This window comes from Medicago truncatula, chromosome 1 (genome assembly GCF_003473485.1).
Source record: "Medicago truncatula cultivar Jemalong A17 chromosome 1, MtrunA17r5.0-ANR, whole genome shotgun sequence".
NCBI classification, from domain to species: Eukaryota; Viridiplantae; Streptophyta; class Magnoliopsida; order Fabales; family Fabaceae; genus Medicago; species Medicago truncatula.
In genome coordinates, this window is record NC_053042.1 from 29,518,882 (window position 1) to 29,539,544 (window position 20,663).

General features: G+C 33.5%; 3 protein-coding genes across 7 annotated transcripts; all 3 read right to left on the reverse strand.

Annotated features, from left to right (window-relative positions):
• Positions 1–4,879: 4,879 nt before the first annotated feature.
• Positions 4,880–7,686, reverse strand: LOC25483757 (PRELI domain containing protein 3A). Of its 4 annotated transcripts, none has more exons than XR_005642264.1 (5): positions 7,542–7,686; positions 6,885–6,979; positions 6,124–6,763; positions 5,252–5,359; positions 4,880–5,147 (listed from the first exon to the last, which is right to left on the reverse strand). XR_005642264.1 is itself a non-coding variant. In XM_039827195.1 (3 exons), exons 1-3 carry the CDS (start codon positions 7,668–7,670, stop codon positions 6,208–6,210), a joined length of 780 nt encoding a protein of 259 aa, XP_039683129.1. In that variant the 5' UTR covers positions 7,671–7,686; the 3' UTR covers positions 6,063–6,207. The 4 variants fall into 4 exon arrangements, 1 of the variants encoding a protein (XP_039683129.1); XR_005642270.1 differs by having other exon boundaries at positions 6,124–6,780; positions 7,542–7,673; XR_005642267.1 differs by lacking the exon at positions 7,542–7,686 and having other exon boundaries at positions 6,124–6,780; positions 6,885–7,263.
• Positions 7,687–8,209: 523 nt separating this feature from the next.
• Positions 8,210–12,528, reverse strand: LOC112419659 (probable CCR4-associated factor 1 homolog 11). Of its 2 annotated transcripts, XM_039827200.1 has the most exons (3): positions 10,039–12,528; positions 9,445–9,613; positions 8,213–9,002 (listed from the first exon to the last, which is right to left on the reverse strand). In XM_039827200.1, exon 1 carries the CDS (start codon positions 12,266–12,268, stop codon positions 11,402–11,404), a length of 867 nt encoding a protein of 288 aa, XP_039683134.1. In that variant the 5' UTR covers positions 12,269–12,528; the 3' UTR covers positions 8,213–9,002; positions 9,445–9,613; positions 10,039–11,401. The 2 variants fall into 2 exon arrangements, with proteins under 2 accessions (XP_039683133.1, XP_039683134.1); XM_039827199.1 differs by having other exon boundaries at positions 8,210–9,002; positions 9,445–12,528.
• A 3,081-nt stretch (positions 12,529–15,609) lies between these two features.
• LOC112419688 (probable CCR4-associated factor 1 homolog 11) lies at positions 15,610–16,659 on the reverse strand. The gene has a single exon (XM_024777595.2). It carries the CDS (start codon positions 16,595–16,597, stop codon positions 15,731–15,733), a length of 867 nt encoding a protein of 288 aa, XP_024633363.1. The 5' UTR covers positions 16,598–16,659; the 3' UTR covers positions 15,610–15,730.
• Between the last annotated feature and the right edge of the window lie 4,004 nt (positions 16,660–20,663).

Sequence of the window (20,663 nt, forward strand, 5' to 3'; positions counted from 1 at the left end):
GGGGTTTAGTTTTCTCTTTTAAATTATAGACACTATAAAATATTTTTAAAATCAATTAAGTGTGGTTGGAGTGTTATATATGATCATTTATCATGTTGTTCTTTGAACTTGTTGAAACGTCATGGTCCACCCCATACTTTTATAGAGGAAATTACTAAAATATCTTTAAATTTTAAAACAAAAAAATTACATTGTGGTTCACCCTCTTCTTCATCTCAGTATGTGTTGGTATCGCACTTTTCAAGTCATTTGAAATGTATGAATTTTTAAGATATGTAATTTAACTTTTTTATGGTCATTTTTGTGTTTGATGCTTATTAAAACATAAATTTTGTGTGTGTATATATTACAGTTTCTTTGCCACCAAATAAATTATTTATTTTTTTTTAAAGAAAGAACCAAATAATGTTTCGCGACATTAAGCATTTTCCTTAATGAGAACTACTATATGGTACGGGAATTTTCGATGCGAATTTTGACGAATTCGGATTACACGTGCAAAAGCTGAATTATTTCCCTCTCTCAGTGCAGCTTCGACATTTTATCAAAAATAAATTAAAAAAAAATAAAAAAACACCCTTCATAGAAATGCAAACCAAACAATGTCATCCTCTCAAGCGTTGTTATCTGCTTCGTTTTTTAACATTCTTTTAATTGCTCAAAGATATATGATAGTGGACTCTATAAAACTTATTGTGTTTGATGTATGAAATCCTCACTTCACTCTTATTTTCATTTGTTAACATGAAATACATAAAGAGGAAGTATATTATTAATAGTTGATGCCTAAATTAAATATAGAATCTTCTTCCAAATAATAAGATACAAGCTGAAAATCCACCAGCAGTAGGGGTGGTTATGAAGGCCAGAGATTAAATTTTCTACAAGCTAAAACTAAAAACCGCTTGAAATTATCCCCACTCTGAAACCTCCGCAAGACGGGAACCACGTTGATCTCTGCAAGCACTCATAAACATAACGAACACAAACACAAGAGGAGGTTCCTGGTGGATCAACAGTGGCACTATGGGTCAATACAGTCGAGGCAATTGTAGAGATATTGGTGATTGTCGAGAACATAATGTAGAAAAAGACTAGGCGATGTGGCGGTGTGGATGTTCATATTTGGATTTGGATTTTTGTTGAAATTAATTTAGAAAACATATGCTAGGTCAGTCGTGGAATTTTGTATTCTATTCTTTGCACCACATAACATTTTCCTTATATAAATTAACAATATCATAAATCTGATATATTATTTCTCACATTTTTCTCGCGTTTTGGTCTTAATTTCATCTCTTAACCAAACATGAGTATATTAGATTTAAAAAGTTTGTATAAAGGAAAATAAAAAGTAAAGCGTGTACGAAATAGTTATCCCAATTTTTTGCACGTTTATCTTTGAAAGAGGAATGCTAGCAACACTCACTTTTAAACACTCTCTCTAACACTTACTCTTTTATTTGATGAAATCAATATATGTCCCACCACTTTGTGTAGGTATATTCCCAATGTGCAGCCTCACAATGATTTAAACCAATAAGATAGTGAGTATTAGAGAGAGTGTTCAAAAGAGAGTGTTACTAACACTCCTCCTCTTTGAAATTCCAAAACCACACCATAACGGTATAAGCTCATCTAATAAATTAGTTTAAGGTGGATCCTACCTGATTATTAATTATTAATTATTAATTAATTTACAAATAATATTAGTATACAACATCTTGAAGATATATTTGTTTGCCATATATCTCGCTTATTTTAATAGTGGTATTTTTTTAAAACAATTTAATCAAGTAGTTGTAATTCTACTATATGAAACTAATCTCAAAAATAATTTTTCTATAAGCCACACGATGTGCGTATAATCTACAAAATTAAGAACACTGACCTGACAGTTGTGTATTTACCACCCACAATTTGATTTGGAAAACAGGAGCCAACTCTACTTCTCTTATTTTCCTTAAAGAAAATCTCTACTAATCTTAGTAAAGAATCACCACAATACTAAAGAAGCCATTAGTAAGATTCAACAAGTTTTAATTAAAAAAGGAGAACAATCTCACTCAACATTCTCATTAAGAGAGCAATTCTATTTCATTTCAAAATTTTCCTCAAATAAGTTACAAATGCTTACTTAAAAAAAGTTTATCCTAAATCTAAAGAGGTCATAAACGACACCATTCTTTAGGCTTGTATTAGGTTAGAAACCATTTTTCAAGCAACGGCAAAGCGTTCTCTGTAATGCAAGTCAACAACAAGTGTTTTTTTGTTGGTTTGGTTGTCGGATATCTACGGTGCCTTGTATTGTTTCTTTTTCGCCCTCTTGTCAGCAACAAGTGACAATCTGCATCTACAAGATTCAAGGATCAGAAGCATCATTTATGCATCTCGTGTCAACTGTTGAGTGTAATTCAAATACTCTAGTTAGTTACTATTTTTGTTGGTTAATTTTAGAAGCTGTTGCATCCTAACTTGTAGTACAAGTTTGTTATGATTTATTACTCAAGTTAGCTATTGTATATAAAACACCAGTTCACATAATGAATAAGATATTTTCAGTTTTCATTCACTTTTCATAATCTCTCTATTCTCACTTTCATCTTTGTGATATTTCAACAATAGAGGTTTTGCTCCAATAAATTGGTGTCCAGAGCCTATCTGGTTCGTGTTGCGCAACAATGGGTTCCAATGGAAACTTTCCTACACAGTTACCAAAATTGAAGACAGATAACTGAGACAGATGGAACATTCAGATGAAAGCGTTGTTTGGCTTCCAATAAGTGATGGAAGTAATCACCACCGATGTTCAAGAGATTGGAGTGAATGCAACAGATGCACAACGCGCAACATTTCGAGAGCAGAAGAAGAAAGATTGAAAAGCAACCTTCCTGATCCATCAAAGCATAGATGAGGTGAAATTTGATAGGATCTCTACCTGCACATCGGCAAAGATTGCTTGGGAAACACTAGAGAAGTATCACGCAGGTAATAAGAAAGTGAAGAAGGTAAAACTGCAAGCCTTGAGGAAGCAGTGTGAGCTTCTTGTTATGGAAGAACACGAGAAAGTTGGTGATTTCATCAACAAGATTCGATCTATCACAAAATTTTATGGCACAGAACGGTGACAATGACTGATCAATATTAAGGTCCATGTATGATGCCAGTCACAAAGTTATATTAAGGTCCCCTTGTCCAAAAATAAGACCTTTCAAATCAATATTAACATTGCTGAAGTGAGGTGCCTAAAAGCAATTGAATCTATGAATAAATTTGGATATGGCATGCAAGATTAGGCCATCTGAACTTTAGAAGTTTGAAAGAATTAGAATCTAAGCACATGGTCACAGGATTACTAAGATGTCCCTGGAAAAATTTGTAAAGTATGCATAGTAGGGAAGCAGCCTCGTTATTCATTCAAGTCATATCTGCCTTCCAGAGCAAGTAACTTGTTAGGTGTAGTGCATTCTGATGTTTGTGGTCCATTTGAGGTACCTTCACTTGAAGGTAACAAGTGTTTCATTTATTTTGTTGATGAGACAACTAGAATGATGTGGCTATATTTGATAAAAGCAAAGAATGAAGCATTTGATGTGTTTAAGAGTTTTAAGAAGAAAATTGAAAATGAGAGTGAGAAATCCAACAAGATCCTCAGGACTGATGGTGGACGAGAATACACATCAAAAGAATTTGAGAAATTTTGTGATGAGCATGGCTGAGAGGAGAAACATACTAATTCTCAACATGGTTAGTATGCTGAGAGAAAAAATCACTACCCAAGTTCATGGGGGGAGAAGCAGCTGCTATTTCTGTGTATATTCTCAATAAATGTCCCGCTAAAAGATTATCAAAGATGGTACCTAAAGAAAAATCGATAAGAAGAAAGCCTACGGTGAGTCACCTAAGCGTTTTTTGTGCTTTGTGCGCTACAGTCATATACCTGAGCAAAGAAGAACAAGTTGCAAGACAAAAGCAAACTTATGATCTTAGTTGGTTACCATGCAACTGGAGCATACAAATTGTATGATCAAGTAAATGAGAGGATTGAAATCAATAGAGATGTAGTGATTTCAGAAGCAGAAAGTTGGAGCTAGAAAAAGAAAGGGACTCATTCTAATATCCGAACATTACTTGAAGACTGGACTGAAAATGATAATGTTGAAATTGTAAAACAAAATGTCACAGACATTGAACATGCAGAAGCATATAATGGTGATCCTGAACAATCACAAAGGAAAAATAGAAGACCTCCTGCAAGGCTAAATAAGTGTATAGTTACTCCTGATAATGATGTCAATGATGAAGGAGACTTGGTTCATTTTGCATTATTTGCAAATGTTGAACCACTAAGCCTTGAAGAAGCTTTATCTGAGAAAGTGTTCCATGAAGCAATGATTGAAGAATTAAAGGCTATAGAGAAAAATCAAACCTGGTACTTAACTAAACTACCATTCAAAAAGCATCAAATTGCAGTAAAATGGGTCTGTAAAGTGAAGTTGAATCATGATGGGTCAGTAGCAAAGCATAAACCTAGATTGGTTGCAAAGGGATTCTTGCAAAGACATGGCATAGATTATCAGGAAGTTTATGCACCTGTGGCAAGGATTGAAACTATAAGACTAGTAGTTGCAATTGCAAGTGTAAAGAGGTGGCCTCTATCGCCAAATGGATGTCCAGTCAGCCTTTTTAAATGGACCTCTTGATGAGGAGATTTATGTATCTCAGCCACCAGGATTTATAAAGAAGGGAAATGAAGGAATGGTATACAGACTGAACAAAGCTTTCTATGGCCTAAAGCAAGCACCTAGAGCCTGGAATAGAAGAATATATTCATTCCTGATCAGATATGGCATTGTGAAGTGCACTGTGGAGCATGGAGTTTATGTGAAATCAAAGCAAAGCTCAGAGAATATAATGTTGATCTTCCTATACGTTGATGATTTACTATTCACAAGGAATGATCGAAGTGAAATCGATGCATTCAAGAGAACGATGCACAATGAATTTGAGATATTGACTGATATGGGAAAACTAAGCTACTTCCTTGGTCTGCAGTCTCTCTCATCAAACAAGCTCAGGTATTATATTGCATCAGCAGAAGTACATGAGGGAAATTTTAAAAAGATTGAATATGTTGGGGTGCAATCCTGCAATCACACCCATCGAGGTTAATGCAAATTCCGAGAAAAACATGGAAGAGGAACCATTAGATAGCACATTGTTTAAGAAAGTGGTAGGTTCATTAAGATACCTTTGCCACAGTAGACCATACTTGTGCTTTGTTGTGGGAGTTGTAAGTAGGTTTGTTGATACACCTATCATCTTGTCAGGCTGAATACATTGCTTGTTCATATGTTGCCTGCCAAGCAATCTGGTTAGAATCTCTGCTACTTGAAATGAAAATTGAAGTTGCAAAACCTCTGCAACTAAACATTGACAACAAATCTACATTAAACCTTGCAAGGAATTCAGTCTCTCATTGGGATATCTGTTTCCACTCTTCTTTTGTTTAAAGTCTTTATGTTCTATTGCACATCCTCTAGTCTAGTCACTATTATAATCAAAATTTGACATTTTAGATTCATTTAATAAATGATGTATATGGTCTTTAATATATATCACATACATTATTTATTGAATGAACTTAAAATGTTAAAATTTACTTATAATATTAACCGAATTGTGTACTATTTAATCTTGTCGTTTAAGGTAGTGTAATGTGTGCGGGTAGCTTTTCTTTTCACACATGATTTTAAAACGACATTTTTTGAGGGAAATACTAAGTATTGCAAGGATATAAATTATGTATTGGAAATTGTGTTAATTTATTTTTTTAAATTTTTAAAATTATTTTTTCTCAATAAGTATTTATTGTTATTTCTGGAATCCTTAACCGATAGACTCAAAAATCATGCATTGGAAAGTGTGGCGGTTTATTTCTCAAAATTATAAAGAAAAAAGTTAACTTATGCCCCAATGGCACAAGTTTATAAACTAAATAGAGAAGTTTTTTCTTGAAAATGATGCATTTTCAAGATGAGTTCACGATTTGCCTTTGCCTATAGGTATAAAACAGTGCCTGTAATCATAATCAATGCTTTAGAATAAGTAACAAACACTAACAAGAGACTAGAGAGTAATATGAGTCAACTGATCTTGGTTTGTCTGCAGAGAATCAATCGAAATCCAAAGTTATATCAGAAACAATCACAAAGAAAATGAGCTAGACTCAGCCTCAAGATATTTGCAAATCCTCTCCATAACATCTCTACTCTTAGCACTATTCTGAAGAAACCTATCAGCACACCTCTGCTCAACTTTCTCCGCCATAGAAGCCAAAGCAGACAACGGCTTAATCCGAATCCTCGTCTCCTGCTGACAAACAGTCCATCCATTCGGATTATCCGGATGTGGATCATACCTAGTCTTCTCTTCCACTTCAATAAACTTCTCCATACTAATATTCCTATAACAAATCTGCATCGAACGCGATTTTGCATCCACAACTGTTGATTCAACACAATGACAAATGTCTTCACCGATAATCCTTCGTACCAGCCACGGACAACGAACGGTTATAGCGCGCGTCGCGTACAGCTTCCCGGAGGATGAATCAAGGCTTGTGTTCAATGTATTGCAATCTAGAATGTGTGGTAAAACACGCTTGTTTTCAGCGTCGGTGAATTTTCGCCATGATGCTGAGGTTACTCGTTCCCATGGATGGTTATATACGTGTTCTTGTTTGTATGATTTCACCATTAAGCTGTGAAATCGATTAACCTAATCAAATAATTTCCTCAATTAGTGACAGATTCAAAAAGACGATTAGATCGGATTGTACAGAATGAGATATAATATAATTAGATTAAGGAATAAGAGTGTACCGAAAGTGAGGATTAAGAGAGGCGGTGACAGGAAGGGTAAAATTGGAATTGATCAGATGGCGGAGAGTGTGGAGGTGCTGAGGCAGCTTCGCGTGCTGATTTTGTAAGACAAGAAAAGTGAAAGTCAAAATCTATACCTAGAGCTAGAGGTGTTCATGTGTACGGGTCAACTGTGAACCCAGTTGCACAAACGACCCAAATCGGCATTTGTCTTTGTCGGTTGAAACTCACAAATGCAACCCGTTGACATCTCATGCAGTATTACTTTCGGTATAAAAATAGCTTATGCTTATAAATAAGTGCTTATTATGATAAGCACCTATGCCATAAGCTGCAAATAAGTTTTTTTATCTAGACATGAACTTAATCCAGATCTATAAGCTGCAAATAAGCTGAAAATATCAATCATATAAGCTGCAAATAAGTTTTTTATCAAAATGAATCAGAGTTTATCAAACACAAGAACATATAAAAAGCATTACAAATTTCGAATTCTACCGCAATCTAAAATTTACAAATTAACCTAATATTGAAAATCATAGATCTAAACGCCAATAAACACAAAATCAAGTAAAATATCGCTATATTAGGTGCAAAATTTTGAATCAAAGAACAAAAAGCAAGTTAAAAATGAAAAAATCAAGTTTGAGATGTAACCTGAAAAAACCGCAGAGAAGAAGAAGCGCGGTGGAGAAGAAGAAGCGCGATGTAGATCGGAGAAAAGTCACGGCGGAGATCGGAGAAGAATCTCCATTTTCGCTTCTCTCTGTTCTCGCTGTTCTGCATGAGTGTTCTGAGAGATGATTTTTGATCCAAAAATTTTTTGATAAAAAAAAATGAAAATACCCCTAGACTTTGAACCTATTTACAACTATGCCATTGGAGAAAACAACCACTTCTCCGTGTTTTCTCTAATTTAAAAACTCAAAATTAAAAATAGAAAAGCAAAACCCATTTTAGCTCTTTTCCTTTTTTAGTTCTCAAAACTAAAAAACCCAAAACACTTTTCAAAAATTATATTTTAAAAATAGGTAATCAAACAAATTTTTAATTTTTTAATTTTTAAAAACTAAAAAAGTGTTTTTAAAAAGTGTTTCAAACAGGCCATAAGTATCTCTTTTTTTTTTTAAAGAATGATGTAAGTATTTTAAAAGTTTAATGTTTAATCTTTTTAATACAAAAGTTGACTTTTAATTCATTTTTTAGTTTCTTAACTTGTGTCCTTAAGGCACAAATTATACTCTTAGAACACAAGTTAACATGATTCATCCGACTAGTTTATTCCTTCTGTTTTTTCACCCAAAGCTCATCAGGAAAACCAATATCTCTCACTTTTGTTGAGTCCTTGTAATAGGAAAACCAGTATTATAATAAAAATTACTCATGTAATATGAATTAGAAATTGAATATGTTTTTTTTAATCTTGTATATATTTGTTTTTCATCACTATTATGTACATTATGTGCTCACACACACACACTGTTATGTATATTATCTAATTCTAGCTTCAATCAACTTAAAAGACTGGGAATGTATGACTTAACAATCACCTGCCAGAAAAGTGACTTAACAATTTATAACAGCTTCATAGTTGCTATAAATTTGAAGTAAACTTTTACAAGTTTGCAAGATTGATCCGAGCGGTTTAATTTGTTCGAATGAATATCATCAACAACCATTTTGCAATCTAGTTCAAAGATCACATCATGGTGTCCTAATGAAATAGTCCATTTGAGGCTTTGAAGAAGTCCCCAGGCTTCTCTTTCAGAAGGTGTCATGGCAGCCCTGTACACGCCTGACATTGCACCTAGCAAACATCCATCTCCATCTTGCTAATATGCTCGCGTGTAACTTTTTTGTCGCCATGAAAACAGCAGCATCGACATTGCATTTGAGGAAACTGGCGGGTGGTGGCTGCCAAACTGCATTATGCATTTGTCCTTCGGCGCCGGCAATAGAATCAGATCGGCGAGCATGCTGCCACGCCTCAAGAACTCCACTCACACGTTGGAAGACCTGCTCCGGCGTATCATTTTTATCCTCGCATAGTTTAAGTTCCTCTTCAATATGCTCTAAAGATGTCATAGCAAAGATAACCGATTGAGATTGTTTTAATTTCTGCCACAATTGAACAAAGGCATTACTAAAACCTTCGGCATGCTCTCTAAGATTTTCAAGCAATGGCCGTAAATTCAACTTCCTCCAACAAGTGATGCTATTCGCAAAACAAACGAACAAGTGTGAATTATACAGTATATAATTGGCAAACTACACAGTTTGAATCACAATCCACTCCTTTACTAGTCAAAGTTTGCTTAAACTTCATCCCTATCTTTCGCAAGGCTATAACAATGATAGCTACAAAACAGAAAAGCTTTCGTAGATATTGTCCTACTGTTATGTAAAAGCTTCTCACATGTCATCTATTTTGTTTAATTAATCGAGGCTTTGCATGCTGGTCTCCAAGTATACATAACCAACGTACATAACCAGAAATTCTTTAGCTCGCTTCTAAAAAGGTTGAACAAATAAGATAACTAAATGTTGCAATTGGACTTACCGTATATGCTCTACACAACAAAATGCAGTCTTCTTCGCAGCCCTACGATGAAGTCATCCCAAAGCATAGAAACATGTTACAATTGAATGGAGCTACTACCATGCTATTTTCTTCCATCATTCAGCTTTAGTATCACAAAAACTAGAAGTCATCCAAAATCCAAGGTACGCTGCAATTGAATGACATTATCCATTTGTGCTCTTTCAATAATGCGGCAATTGTTGCAACTTAAAGATAGAAACAATCAAAAATACTGAAATACTACCTTAAATTGGTACATTTGATATACTGTAAAAATAAATTAATGAACCAATGGGCATGCATTGGATACACAACACAGAAGTTTTTGGGTAAAAATAACACCATGTGCAGAACAAGCAAATGGTTTGTCTACTGTTGTTAATTGATGATTACCGGGTTCACAATAGTTTCTGATAGGCCTGCCTTTCTACAAACAATGAAAATAAAAGGCTTCAAACAAAAGAAATTATCGTTTCATTTATACATATATGATATATCTGTTAAGCAAGAAAAGTGATTGACAGTCAGTTATAAAACAAAAAATTGAGCCACAATAAAGATGAAACTGCAAACCTTTCATCCCAGGAAGCGGCAGAACACACTTGTCTTCCTCTCCCAGTGCATACAATTTTCCCACTTCAAAAAACACTTTCATCTTCCTTTTCATTCTTCTTGTTTTCTTATTATGCTTCCTCCTTTCATATTCTGCAATCATCCATATTCGCTGAGTTTGATGTATACTGTATACAGCATTCCCATGCACTCAGTTTCGAACAATGAAGAATGATCCATGCTCTGTCATTGTCTTTCATCTTCTTTTGTTACAAAGAATGATTCCTGAGTTTGTTGGCATGTTCGCTTCAATGTTTTCAGCTTCGGTTGTCCTGGTTGAAAAGATGAGACTCTTCTGAATTATGACAAATGATGCTTTGTCAATTTGTTAAGTTTTGCCACTGCTGAGCTTTGTTCATGCTGGCTTGCTCTATCAAATTTTTTCCTTCCATCTTCAACCGCTGCAAACATTTTTTGCTGCGTTTGCAGTGTTCTTTAGCTATCCTAATTTGCAGCTTTCTGAAAATGAAACAAACTGGTGTGTCACAGTTTTCAAACTTACCGCGAACTTGTACACACTATGAATTTCATCCACAACCTGAATTTGACTACATAGAGACATTCTCACATGTAGTAAGCCTGTAATTATCCGGACAGTTCTCACCGACACCGTAGCACTGATCAGAACTTAAGAAGTAACGGGAAAATCAAAAAGCATTCCCAAACTGAGCCGCAAAAATATCACTTGCCAGAATACTATACTCTAACTTGATAGATCGAAAAATTAATAGATGGTTAGTTCAATCCACATTCTACATTAGGGCATCACATTAAATATCATCAAGGTTCTAATTATATCCGTCGTTATTCCACACAATGTTTTGTTAAATATCATACCATAACAACTCTATTATGAAATTGTGAAAGATGCAAATCTTTTTTGCCCTGCTATATCTTTCATTCAAGCAAATAATTAACTACTACTTGCCCAGGAGCGAAACTTATTTCCTTAAAAAGGATGAAATTTGTCTCCTCAATGAAAATTCTATTTTATAAAACGAATCACAACAATCTATTTAGTATTTAGCACCCGAATCCAAATCTTTCTAATTGATTTCAAGCAAAAAAGCATCAAGAATTAACCATTAGTACATAACACTCAATAGTTTAAAAAACTCAATTCCTAGCAATTTCATAATCTTAATCAAAATTCAAAAACATTAGTACCAAAAATTTGCACGGGAGATCGATCAGTTGCAAAGACATACATATATATAATTCACATAATAAAAGAAAATCCATCCAATTTCATTAATAACATATAATTTTCACTTTATGTCGAAAATAAACATAACACACAATCTACAACAACAAACATATTTCATCAAACAACATTTTCTAATCCATACAACACACCAGCATACTTCATCAGTTGACCATCATCATTCCCAAAGTAAACTTCCTTGATCTTCCTAAAAGCATGAAGAGTCAGCAAACTATCAGAACCCGCCTCATGAGTCTTCCCAACAACCCGATCCACATTCAGCATCTTCCCAACCCTATCCAAACCACCATACAACCCCTCACAAAACTTTGCCAAATGCTTCACATCATAAACACTCTCCCCAAAGAAAACCCTAACCAGCACCAGAAACTCAGCAAGCTCTTCAGGCAAAGCATATTGAGTCAACGCCTTCACCAAATATCCGAAATCATAACCGCTATGAAATGTCACCCAGCTAACCTCCTCATTACACACAAGTCCAGAACTCATCATCAATTCAGCAAATCTCCTAGAGTCAATCCCAAATTCCTTGTTTTTCTCAAAATCAATCCCCTGACTCTTCAGCAATTCAATAGACTCATGCGCGTGAATATCACGCTCCAAGTCAAAATCACTGAAATTGAATTCCCAAATCAGAGACTCCTCAGAGTTTCCATTTCTCAATTTTGGAAGATTACCATCAAAATCAGATAAAGTCAGACCGACTTGGATGATATTAAGACTATCAACATTCGCCCTGAGGACAGAGTAGTGGGCAGCAGGGGTTCGGTGGTAAGATGATAAGTCAGTGATGCCGTCAGGGAGGATGACGACGCCGGGAAACTCGGTGTCCATTGAAATGATCGGATGTGAATCCACGAATGACCGGATGAGTTTGAACTCTGATTCGAGATTGAATGACCACACCGGTCGGATTAAGATTGATGAAGTGGAGGGTTTTGCAAAAAACATATTTTGTGAAAACATTCTTGAAAAATTGCAAGAGAAAAATAAAAGAACTGTAAGATTTAGACAATGAGGCTTGCGTTTTATACATAATAATCTGGTCAAAAAAAAAAAGTAAGGAATTAATTTATACACACTTTTTTACATTTGTCGATATCTATAGAAATATTTAGGAACTAATATATTGATATGATTTGATTTTATAAATGTGTGAAAAAGTTTCAAATAATCAATGCAGAGTAATGAATGTCATAAAAAATACTCCCTCTGGTCAATGCAGATATTAACCATAAGGACAAAATGTTTTTTAAAATTTTCTCTTTAATTGTTATTTATATATTAAGAAAAGTTCAGTCAAAAGATATATATACTCCCTCTATTATAAGCAAAAAATAACTTTTTAGATTCATTGAATAAATGATGTATGTGATATATACTATAGGCCAAATACATCAGTTATTTAATGAGCCTAAAAAGTTGTTTTTTGCTTATAACAGGAGTATATAATATTAATTAAGAATAAATTTATTATTATACAATTCAGTTAAAATATTATTACACTTTGAAAGGGCAGTCCGGTGCACTAATGCTCCCGCATACGCAGGGTTCGGGAAGGGGTCTCACAGCCCTACCGTGTTTCTACACAAGAGGTTGTTTCCAGGACTTAAACACGTGGCCTTTTAGTCACGTGACAACAACTTTACCATTGCGCCAAGGCTCCTCCTTAAAATATTATTACACTTTGATATATTTTTTCAAACTACACAATTTGAATCACAATCCACTCCTTTACTAGTCAACGTTTGCCTAAACTTCATCTCTCTCTTTCGCAAGGCTATAACATTGATAGCTACAAAACAGAAAAACTTTCATAGATCTTGTCCTACTGTTGTGTAAGCTTCTCACATGTCAGTTATTTTGTTAATTAATTCAGGCTTTGCATGCTAGTCTCCATCTATCTATAACCAAAAGTACATAACCAGAAATTCTTTAGCTCACTTCTCATTTATTCAATTCTATAAAGGTTGAACAACCTACTTGATTATGGACAGAGAAAAAAATTGAAAAAATAAATCAAAACAGACAGGTGAAAGTAAAAATGGTCCAACAGCGATATAAGATAACTAAATGTTGCAATTGGACTTACCATATATGCTCTACACAACCAAATGCAGTCTTCGTAGCCCCACGATGAAGTCATCCCAAAGCTTAGAAACATGTTGCAATTGAATGGAGCTACTACCATGCTACTTTCTTCCATTATTATGGTTTTGTATCCCAAAAACTAGAAGTCATCCAAGATACATGTTGCAATTGAATGACATAATCCATGGATCAAATCAATGGAGTTTGATAAACTGTAGAAATAAATTTATGAATCAATGGTCATGCATTGGATACACGACACGACAGTTTTTGGGTAAATATCACACCATGTGCAGAAAAAGCAAATGTTTTTGTCTACTGTTGTTAATTGAAGGTTACCGGGTTGACTATACTTTCCGATATGCCTGCCTTTCTAAGTATGCTTACATTTTAATATACTAATTGGTAATCTTCAATAAAGCTGGCTTAGAATATTAAAAAGAACATAATCTACATGAGAATTTCTTCATATATCTACAAAAAACGAAACTAAAGGCTTCAAAGTAAAAAAATTATCCTTCCGTGTATGCATATATCTTTTAGCAAGAAGAGCAATTGAAAGTCAATTATAAAACAAAAACATGAGCCACAATAAACTGCTGATCGTGTAAGGGAAAAAATAACAACTTATTAGTTTATAAGAATAAATAACAACTTGTAAACCTTTCATCTGAGGTAGCAGCATAACACACTTGTCTTCCTCTCTCCAGTCAATACAAGTTTCCCACTTCAAAAGAAAAAAAAATTCATCTTCCTTTCCATTCTTCTTGTTTACTGATTATGCTTCCTTCTTTCATTTGCCGCTATCATCCATGCTGCTTGAGTTTGATAATTTGATCACTCGCTCCTTTTGTATCCCGTCTACATCTATTTGGAACGATCTTATGCTTGTGTACGTACACAGTATACTCATGCAGTCAGTTTCGAGCAATGAAAAATGTATTATGCTCTGCCGTTGTCTTTCATCTTCATTTGTTACAAAGAATGTTTCCCTGAGTTCGTTGGTATGTTCGCTTCAATGTTTTCAGCTTCTGTTGTCCTTGCTGAATAGATGAGACTCTTTTGAATCATAAAAAATTATGCTTTGTCAATTTGTTGAGTTTTGTCATGGCTGAGTTTTGTTCACACCGGCATGCTCTATCCATTTGTTTCCTTCACTCTTCAACCACTAAAACAAGGTTTGCCGAGTTTGCAGAGTTCTTAAACAACAAATTGGTACTTCATCGTAATTTTCAAACTTACCGTGAATTCGTAAACACTAGGATTTCATCAACAACCTGAATTTGACTACATAGAGACATTCTCACATGTAGTAAGCCTGTAATTATCCGGACAGTTCTGACCGTAGCACTGATCAGAACTTCAGAAGTTATAGTAAAATCGAAAACCATTCCCAAACTGAGCTGCAAAAATAACACTTTCCAGAATACTATACTCTAACTTGATAGATCGACAAAACATAGATAGTTCATTCCTCATTCTACATTAGGGCATTACATTAAATAGCATACAATTTCTAATACTATCACTCATTATTCCACACAATGTTTTGATAAATATCATACCATAACATACAACTTCATTACGAATTTATCAAAGATGCGAATCTTTTATGCCATCCTATATCTTCCATTCAAGCAAATGATTAACTACTAATTGCACGGGATCAAAATTCATTTCCTTAAAAAGGATGAAATCTGTCTCCTCCATGAAAATTATATTTTGTAAACAGATACAGAACAATGTGTTTACTATTTAGCACCGAAATCCAAAACTTTCTAATTGATTACAAGCAGAAAGGCATCAAGAACTTATCATTGATCATGGCATGAGCATTTAAAGCAAACCCAAGATCATTCCAATTCATTGTCATATTCTAACTATTTTATAAACAGATACGCAACAATGTATTTACTATTTAGCATCCGAATCCAAAACTCTATAATTGAATTCAAACAAAATGGGCACCAAGAACTAACAATTGATCAGCAATCACTACTCACATGAGCCCTAAAACCAAAATCTAAACCATTCCCAATTCATTACCATATTCTAACTAGTAGCGATACATTCACTACTCATCCTACATAAGTGCATAACATACAATAGTTTTAAAAGCTCAATTGCTAGCATTTTGATCATCTTATGCAAAATTCAAAAACATTAATACAAAATATTCGCACAGGAGATTGATAAGTTGCAAAGACACATAAATATTATTCACATTATAGGTGAAAATCCATCCGATTTCATTAATAATAACCACAAATGTATATAATTTTCACTTTTATGTCAGGAAATAAACATAAGAACAATCTACAACAACAAACATATTCATTAAACCACATTTTCTAATCCATACAACACACCAGCAAACTTCATCAATCGATCAACATCATTCCCAAAGTGAACTTCCTTAATCTTCCTAAAAGCATGAAGAGTCAGCAAACTATCAGACCCCGCCTGATGACTCTTCCCAGCAACACGATCCACATTCAGCGTCTTCCCAACTCTATCCAAACCACCATACAACCCTTCACAAAACTTCACCAAATGCTTCACATCATAAACACTCTCCCCAAAGAAAACCCTAACCAGCACCAGAAACTCAGCAAGCTCATCAGGCAAAGCTCTCTGCGTCAACGCCTTCACCAAATATCCGAAATCATATCCGCTATGAAATGTCACCCAGCTAACCTCCTCATTACACACAAGTCCAGAACTCATCATCAACTCAGCAAACTTCATTGACTCAACCCCAAATTCCTTATTCTTCTCAAAATCAATCCCCTGACTCTTCAGCAATTCAATTGACTCATGCGCGTGAATATCACGCACAACATCAAAATCACTGAAATTAAATTCCCAAATTAGAAACTCCTCTGAATTTCCATTTTCCAATTTGGGCAGGTTACCTTTGGCATCGGATAAAGTGAGACCAACTTGTATGAGATTAAGACCGTCGACATTCGCCTTGAGGACGGAGTAATGAGTGGCAGGTGTCCTGTGGTAAGATGTTAAGTCGGTGATGCCGTCAGGGCGGACGACAACGCCGGGAAATTCGGTGTCCATTGAGATGATCGGATGTGAATCAACGAAAGAGCGGATGAGTTTGAACTCTGATTCGAGATTGAATGACCACACCGGTCGGATTGAGATTGATGGAGCGTAGGGTTTTGCGATGAACATGCTTTGTGTGAACATTCTTGTGAAACTGTAAGAAAAATGAAAATTCAACTGTAAGATTTAGATATAGAGAGGTTTACATTTTATAAACTATTTAGTCAAAAAATTAAAATGGTGTGTATTTAATTTATGTACATTTTTTTACATATGTCGATATTTGAAGAGATATTTTAGCGACTAAGATATAAAGTGGCACTTTGATATGATATGATATGATTTGATTTTACATGTGTAAAAGTAAAAAAGTTGTAATTAGTAATTATTTCATAAAAAAAATATATTCTAATTTTTATAAAGAAAACTAATAATTCTTTTATTAATAGAAAAAATAATTAATAATATTAATTGGCAATTTGACTGATATAATGAAAAGATAAAGGTGTGAATAAAGCATTTCATTTTTTTTTAAGGAATAAAGCATTTGATATATCCCTTAAAAAAAGCATATGATATATATGAATTAACAACCCTTCAAAAAGAAAATATGAATTAACAACTTACTCAATAATATAGTCAAAATTCTCCCCTTGAAAAAAAAAATTCGAGTCAAAATTATAAATAACTTAACTTTTTGGCAGGGAAAAAAAACAACTTACTCTGTATGATATTATACTAAATAAAAAAACATAAAAAAGAAGATAGGCATGAACAAAATTTAGATATATTTTATTAGTTTCTTTTTGTATGATTCTTAATATAACTACTCATGATTTTCTCAAATACATAATTTTTTCAGAGTTTGTTATAATCATAAAAAATGTATTTACAATGAAAAATCATACGAAAATAATTAAGGGAAAAAAAATAAAGGTGTGAAAAAATAGTGATGAATAAAGCATGGTATCATTGTATAAATGTTTAATTCATAAAAATAAACAATTCATATTATATCCTTATGATCTATTTAGGGGTTCTTCGAAACCAAACTAATTCAATAGAAAAACCGCAAACCGAACCAATTTAAACTGAAATCGCAAAAAATCAACTGAACCAATCCAGATCGAAACCGAAACTGCAAAAAACTGCATTTGGTTCGGATATATTCGGATCATTTTTTTACTCAACCGTATGGTTTGGTTCGGTTTGTGGTTTTGATTTTACCAACCAAACCAAATCAAACCGCAATATAAGAAAAACAATAATTAAATATATATCATTTATACCAATACTCGTATAGAAACTCAATGGGAATTTGAATAAAATGACATATTTTATCTTTTGTTAAGTTTCTTCTTTGCTTTTTATTTCAAAAATGTATTTATCTACTACTTGAACTCTTAGCGAATGATAAAAAAAATTGTCTTTTGTATTTCTTACAAAGTTGGATTACTTTTTGTCCACGTTTTAATTTGGTCTACGAAGTTGAGAACATTGTTGGATGAAATTTAAAATATTACTGAAAATATGTTGTGTTTTAGGTTTTAAATTTGATTTTAATGTTGAAAAAAAAAATATTGTCTATAAAAAACCGCACCAACCGATCCAATTCAAACCGCATTGGTTTTGTTTGGTTTGGTTCGGATTTATTTTAAAAGTCAACCGAACCCCAAACCGCATACTTTTTTATCTTACGGTTCGAATGACTTTTAACCTCAAAATCGAACCAAAACGCACCGCGAACACCCCTAAATCCATTATCTGTTAGCATTGTAAAAAATATAAAAACAAAAGTGTTTATTATTTGAACAACGATATTTAGACATAAAAAGTTGATAGTGTACACTATATAAAAATACATTAAATTCAATTAATGATTTAACTGTAAAGGAGAGAAGAAAATAATAAAACCAAAAATCAATATTGTGTAATATAAGGTGTATGATGTCAATTTTATATGTCAACATAACATTTTTGTTACTTTTTTTATTGGAAAAATTAAAGAGGTACTATTACAATGGGGCAGTAATCCTCTAAACTTATGATTTCACTTCATAGATTAAAGTCAGTAATATAAATTCTTATAGATAAACTAATAATTCACATAAAAAATAAAAACAAAAATTGACTGTACTCTCTATCCCCTAGAAGAATTAAACGTGTCTTTGCACAAGACCGGTCAAAATTGACTATATAAAAACAAAAATTGATTGTAATTGTTGAAGCACAAGACGTGCTATAACAATCACGGAAAGATTAAAATTCTGTCAAAATTATAACAAAGTCAATTGATACCCATAATTTTTATTTTTTTTTGAAGGAAATCGATGCTCATATATAAAAGCGGGCTCGACCACCAATTATGCGGGCTCGAATGATGAAGTTATGGTTCTACAGTACTCCCTCTATTTCAAAATGAATGTCGTTTAGAGTTTTTACACATATATTAAGAAATACATTAATTAAAAGAAAGAGAGATGTTATTTTACCAAATTATCATAATCAACTATTAGTTTGTTTTTCATTAAAGAAAAAATAATATTTTGGAAGTAGTGTATATAGTATTAATTGAAAGGTATAATTGAAAAGAAAAAATTATTATTGCATTGGAAACTGAAAAGTAATATTTATTTTGAAACAATTTTTAGCCAAAACGACACTCATTTAAGAACGGAAGGAGTACCTTTTTAAAAGACTAGTTTTTTTCTTGAGTTGTCAACACTTGAACGAGACTATGAATCAATGAGTATAAGGCTTTGTTTGCGAGTTTGTAGCGAAAGGGAATGAAAGGCTTTGGGGGAGAGAAATATAGAGGAAAATTGAGAAATCTTTCACATTTTTTGAAAGAGTATTTTTTTAGCGAGTGATAAGTTAATGCTTATGATTAATATATTTTTAATTTTAAGAATAATATAATAACATATATTAAATTTGAAGAATTCATATAAACTCTCCCAAACCCCCAAAACCCTCCTCCAATATAATTTTTTAGTTCCCCAAATGACGATGGTTTTATATTTTGAAGAAAATAAGCCCCTCCTTCCAATGTCCTCTATTTCTTCCACTTACTCCTTCCTTTTTTTTCCAAGTCTTTTCTTCCATTCCCTTCGGAACTCGCAAACAAAGCCTAAAAGCATCAAAGGAAGACAAATAGTTGACCTTATGTACACATAGTTGACCTTAAGGAGAATCATGTGCAACAGTACGCGAGCTCAATGTGTATCCAAGGTGGCTGTGTTTCTCCATTGGATAGAGTTTTGGTGAACATTTCGAGGAACTCATATCTTTAATGATGTATTAGGCTTAGTACATATGGTGCTAGTAGTGGTGTTTTAAGAGAGGATTGTGGAGGTCTCCTTAGAAAGAAGCAAGGACATACCAAGCTTCATGCAACCACCACCGTGACAAAGGCGTCTCCGACGGGTACATCTCTTTTTGTTGATGCGCGTCCCATATCACAACGCGCAAAAGATCAATATAGCAAAACTTAAACAATAAAACCAATGACGAATAGATTAAAAAGGTTTGATTGTAGTTAATTGAAAAACTGACGAAAGACGTCTATGCAAAAATCATCGCATACCAAAGAATAAGAAGTGCGGAAGATAGGTACAAACCATAGATATGAAATGTGTAGGACAGTCAGAGAGAACAACTGTGGTGGCCGCGCCAACAATAACATGCCTGAATGGGTTTAAATCAAACTATGACACACAATTGGTTTTAACAGTGGTGTCTCGTGAGGGTTGATTACACAACCATCATATGATCTACATCGAATCAGAGAGGTTTAGATTAAGGGTAGAGGAAGGTGATGGCCGGTGGCTACATTTTTGTTTACAGAAAGAATAAAATAACATTAAATTTATAAAAACAAGTAGGATAAAACATATCTTACTAAAAATGTATTAAAATATACAATACATTTCTCTATTATATTTTTATTCAAAAAAAAATTGTCTATCATATTCAAACATAAACAATTGCATATCAGATTTACAATTGTAAGAAAAGTATCCTAACTCATGTTTGTATTAATATTCATACCAACTAAAATAAAACAACAAACAAGTAATTTAAATAATTAACTAATTGTCGATATAGAGTGGTGATCCAACGAAACATTACGCAGCAACAAAGAATGTTAGATAGAATAATATAGTGACACGTGTGTGCTCATAGGTGACTGCGAGAATAAGAATGAGAT

Coding starts and splice junctions, on each gene's coding strand:
- LOC25483757 (XM_039827195.1), bottom strand. CDS start 7,670: ATGCAGAACAGCGAGAACAGAGAGAAGCGAAAATGGAGATTCTTCTCC. Junction 6,980..7,541: donor CTTCTCTGCGGTTTTTTCAG/GTTACATCTCAA, acceptor TTACAAAATCAG/CACGCGAAGCTGCCTCAGCA. Junction 6,764..6,884: donor TCTCTTAATCCTCACTTTCG/GTACACTCTTAT, acceptor TCGATTTCACAG/CTTAATGGTGAAATCATACA.
- LOC112419659 (XM_039827199.1), bottom strand. CDS start 12,268: ATGTTTTCACAAAATATGTTTTTTGCAAAACCCTCCACTTCATCAATC.
- LOC112419688 (XM_024777595.2), bottom strand. CDS start 16,597: ATGTTCACACAAAGCATGTTCATCGCAAAACCCTACGCTCCATCAATC.